Genomic DNA, 5,000 nt, shown 5'->3' on the forward strand with positions numbered 1-5,000 from the left:
ATGTTTGCATATTTGCAGGATTTCCAAGTATTACACATCAATATGCATATCGTTTTATATCGTGTTCAGTACATAGATTGACATTATTACCCTAGCTTAGCATAATCACAGGAAGTGGTACCATTAGCATCAATCCACAAGTGATCAATAGACGGAAACAACTAGCCGTTTTGCACAGTGGTGAAGTATACATTCATTTTGTTTTAGAATTACTTTTGATGATATTTTATTTGGAGCCATAGCCTTCCATTGCTGCATTAAATATGACTATACCGTCAAACTAGGCATTGCAAATGCATAGAGAAAAAAAACCGATGTGTCTCATATTTTACAAGGGCTTAACTACAGATAAGCAATTTCATGAAATAAGGTGGACTGTTCCTTTAATGCCCCCCTTATAGGAACAGTCCACCCTTTTTTGATTTTCACATATTTGCAGTATTTCCAAGCATTATTCATGAATGTGCATATCATTTTCTTCTCAGTTTTTTCAGTACTTAGATTTATTGGATCAGAATTATTAGCATAGCTTAGCATAATCACTGGAAGTGCATGGAGGCATTAGCATCAAGCCACGAATGATCACAGGACATGATTAAATGGCTGTTTTGCACTCCGGTGAATTTTACATTAATTTTAAAGTGCTTTATAAGTATATTTGATGATGTTTTGTTTACCCCCATAGACTTGCATTGCTATGCTTAATTTGGCAATACTGTTAAACTAGGCAATGGAAACACATAGACGAAAATGATATGCACATTCATGAATAATGCTGGGAAATACTGCAAATGTGTGAAAATCAAAAAAGGGTGGACTGTTCCTTTAAAGAACGATAGCTTCACTACCGTATGTGTCATCAGGTTTCTTGACGGTTTGTATCACGGTGTTTCATACAGGTTATGCAGCGTATCACAAAGAGTGATAGCTTCACTACGGCATGTTCCTTTAGGTTTCTTTATTGTTCGCGTCATGATGTGTCATCTTTGGGATACATTTTTCATAGTGTCTTTTTAAATGACAAACAGTATTGTGTGAGCGGCCATTTTTTTGTTGCATTTAGTGACCTAAACTGACCCTGACCTAAACTGACCCTTATGACCTGATCTGAACTGCATAGTCGTGCAAAATGTCAAAGCATCACACACACACACACACACACACACACACACACACACACACACACACACACACACACACACACACACACACACACACACACACACACACACACACAAAATATACGAAATGTCCTGCTTGCTGCTGTCAATGTGAAACCCAAACTGTGTGTGTGTGTGTGTGTGTGTGTGTGTGTGTGTGTGTGTGTGTGTGTGTGTGTGTGTGTGTGTGTGTGTGTGTGTGTGTGTGTGTGTGTGTGTGTGTGTGTGCGTGTGTGTAGGTTGCTGAACTCGAATTCCCTCACCACCTTGCGCGATGATGCCTTCTCTGGTCTTCCTCACTTGGAGTATTTGTGAGTACCTGTGACACACACTCACTCACCATCATCATCATCATCATCATCATCATCATCATCATCATCATCATCATCATCATCACAATTCATTCAATTCAAAAAAGTGTTTTATTGATTGATTTTGCAGCCTGTGTGTGTGTGTGTGTGTGTGTGTGTGTGTGTGTGTGTGTGTGTGTGTGTGTGTGTGTGTGTGTGTGTGTGTGTGTGTGTGTGTGTGTGTGTGTGTGTGTGTGTGTGTGTGTGTCTGTCTGTCTGTCTGTCTGTCTGTCTGTCTGTCTCTCTATCTGTCTTTATGTCTGTATTTTTGTCTGTCAGTCTCCCTGTCTTTCTGTTTGTCGTTCTGTCTGTTTGCCTGCTTTTCCTGACTGTCTTCATGTCTGTCTGTCGGTCTGTGTCTGTCTGGCTGCTTGCCTGCCTATCTGTCTGCCTGCCTGCCTGTCTGCCTGTTCTGGTCCTTTTAGATATTCTTTGTCAATTAATTGACAGTGCTCACGTAGACAGTCTGTCTGTCCTTGTGCGGTGAAGATTGAGTTGCCATGTTTGCAATTTCCAGTCATTGCCTAAAGTGTAATAAGTTACATTGATTTGGGCCTTGGTTTCCAGAAACCCTCATAACAAATGCCAGTGTAAAGTTGTGTATTACAGTAAGGTCTGTTCCGTAGTGACAGTACTATTCCTGCCGGTATGGAAGTTTAAGTATAGGCTGTAGTATCTTCCATGTGTCACGTCCCACGTTTGCTTAAAGGTGCACTGTCTAGGATGGTTGCCTTGCAGGTAGGCATTACAACTATTCTGCTCATTAAAACTGTGGACCTATTGACAAATTTGGTCTTTTCATGATTAATTACTACGTAATAAATAAACTTATATTTACTAGTATGACCAAATTAACATTTTGCCGCTATAAATGTCTACTTAGGCGAATTCAAAATGGCGACTATGGACAGTGGATCTCCTTTTCTTGTATGAAAAGTGCAATTTTCCCAGTCATAATGAATACTTAGAATTTGATAGTGATGGTAAGTATTTGTGAAAAAGGTTGCAATTGTGGATGTTCAGCATGAATTCTGGACAGAAACTGCTAGAAATATTACACAGGGCACCACCCCTTAACCTTCGGGGCTATTTTTGAGGTGTTTTGAGGTTTTGCACAATGTCTACTTAAATGGTTCTTGTGCATGCATACTTTGACCTATCATGAAGTGGCTGGTACCATTTGAAAGAAGAGACTCTGTAGAATCCTCAGGAAGTGACGGGAAGATGTTGTGATGTACTGCCAAGGACTTACAGGGGTTTGAACATCTTTTTTTCTGACAGGCGGTTTTAGAAACTCTTGGAAATTACTACATTTCAGCAGTTTAGCTGATATATTTGGCCTTGGAAACACATTTGATACTTACTCACAGGTCTACAGAAGCTGTTTGTCAAAGGGGATCTTGTTACAGCTATATATGACCTTTCTCAAGACAATTATATGTGGATATGCACATGCGTTTTGCCATATGTTACATTGTAGACTTGTGATTAGTCAAAATGCACCTCACAAATAAGGCCTCACTGTTCAAGATCAGTTAGAGCTAGAAGCCTCATGATGGTCTCAAATGAAAGCTTACCCCTTGAGGTGTTCTACAGTCATCTGACTTAGTTGGATATGCCTTTTGGGTAGTATTACAGAGATGTTACTGTACAGTACTGTACGGTACTGTACACTATGTACAGTAAAAACATGGGAAGAAAGGGGCATTCTTGAGCAGATTTGAGATTCCTCTGTCCCTGGGTGTAAAACGTGGACTCTAGACTATCAGTCAGTCTTTGAATGGAGTTTTTAGCTCTTACTTTGAGGGAGCTGCAGTCATTCAAAGCAAATGAGCCAACACAAAGCTGCGTAAAACAGGACCTGCCTACTTCTCTTCTAAGGCTTGTATTTCAGGGTAGGAATGTCACAGAGCCACTCCAGTGGTGCCCATGTAATCAGCAGGATCATGGGGATCATGTGGAATATCATTGATCATATGAAATATATGGAAGTGTAGGCAAAAACAGCACAATTCTTGAGAAAAAAAAACGTGATCGTTTTTTCCAAAATAAAGTGGTTTAGTTTGAGTGGAGTTGTACAACTTGTGGTTGAAGTAGAGTAAAAAAAGAATACACTTTCATAAATCTTGGATTGTAGCAGACATTTTGAGACCATGATGATAAGGATATGTTCATGTTTGGATGTCCACTCATCCTAGGAAGGTAGGGAGACATCAGGCGGGGGGTGCTTGGGGGGTCAAATTTGAAAGGTGACATTGTGTAATAAATTGATAATAATGCACATACAATATGTTCAAATCCCTGTATAGTAGTGCTAGGTGTGTTCCTGAGGTTCTAAGCTTTCCAATGATATATAATGTTCCTGGGTTTATTACACCACCTGGATTTTAACAATTGCGGAATGAACATCAAGTTTAAGTTCAAAGTCATTCGGATCGCCCCCGGGTCGCCTGACAGTCAAGGGGGTGGTCTAGAACTCTTATGAGCTCTCTGTTATGTCTTTTTTTCCGCTTTCTTTTCTTTTTATGTTAACATTTCCATTTACTGTTTGAAAACATTATAATGGTGTTATGTTACAGTAATATCAGTTTCATTTCATTAGGGATGATGTACAATTATAACATAAATGTTTCAATTTCTTGCATTGTACCAGAGTCAGCCTGAGGCTAATTTACACATCTGTAAAATGTCTGCACTTACCACTGAAGTGTATTTCCATGTGGTTCCATAGTGTGTGTACATTTTGTGTTAAAGGTTGAAATATTGTTTCTATGGTCCCTCCTCTGCTTTATGGAGATATTTTGCAGTAACTTTTCAGCCATTTGATGTCGATACATGTGCAAGTGCTGTTTGAATTACAGGCTGAATGTAATTGTATATGTTGTTTTTTATTATTTTAATTTAGCACAGCTGAGTCTTTGTTTCATTTTTATATAAAAGTTGACAAAGTGTCTTTGTGTCGCCTCCTCAGGTTCATAGAGAACAACAAACTGGAAACAGTGTCCCGCTATGCTTTCAAGAACCTGAGAGATCTCACTCACCTGTAAGTGTGTGTGTATGTACAAACCCCAACTCCGATGAAGTTGGGACGTTTGGTAAACAGTGAATAAAATCAAAATGCTATCATTTTCAAAACATTCAATCTATTCATTAGATGGAGAATAGTGAAAAGACAACATATTAAGTGTTAAAACCAAGAAAAAATATTGTTTTGGGGGACATATGAACTAATTTCTCATTTGATAAATCCAACACGTCTCAAAAGAGTTGGGACGGGGACAATAAATGGCAGCAAATGTCGAGGAAGACTAAAAACAAAACAAAAGACAACACTTAACAGTTAAATACATTAACCGATGAGATGATTTTATATAAAAAACAGTGTTAATTCCTATCTTGGACATGATTTCACCAGCTTAAATGGTGGGTGTATTCCTTGTCATGTTTTGCAGTGTTTTCCTTTCTGTAGTGCTTACAGTGTGACAGGTCT

The 5,000-nt window shown here is 38.9% G+C and overlaps 1 protein-coding gene across 1 annotated transcript in view; it reads left to right on the forward strand.

The window, feature by feature from the left end:
* lgi2a (leucine-rich repeat LGI family, member 2a) overlaps positions 1-5,000 on the forward strand; it is a gene marked incomplete at its 5' end in the record, with an annotated part of 24,997 nt that overhangs the window by 8,207 nt on the left and 11,790 nt on the right. The window contains 2 exons of the mRNA XM_063187530.1: positions 1,400-1,471; positions 4,482-4,553. Of these exons, the coding sequence (XP_063043600.1) occupies positions 1,400-1,471; positions 4,482-4,553 (144 nt within the window). The remainder of the gene's footprint in view (positions 1-1,399; positions 1,472-4,481; positions 4,554-5,000) is intronic.

This window comes from Engraulis encrasicolus, chromosome 21, assembly GCF_034702125.1.
Source record: "Engraulis encrasicolus isolate BLACKSEA-1 chromosome 21, IST_EnEncr_1.0, whole genome shotgun sequence".
In the NCBI taxonomy this organism is placed as follows: domain Eukaryota; kingdom Metazoa; phylum Chordata; class Actinopteri; order Clupeiformes; family Engraulidae; genus Engraulis; species Engraulis encrasicolus.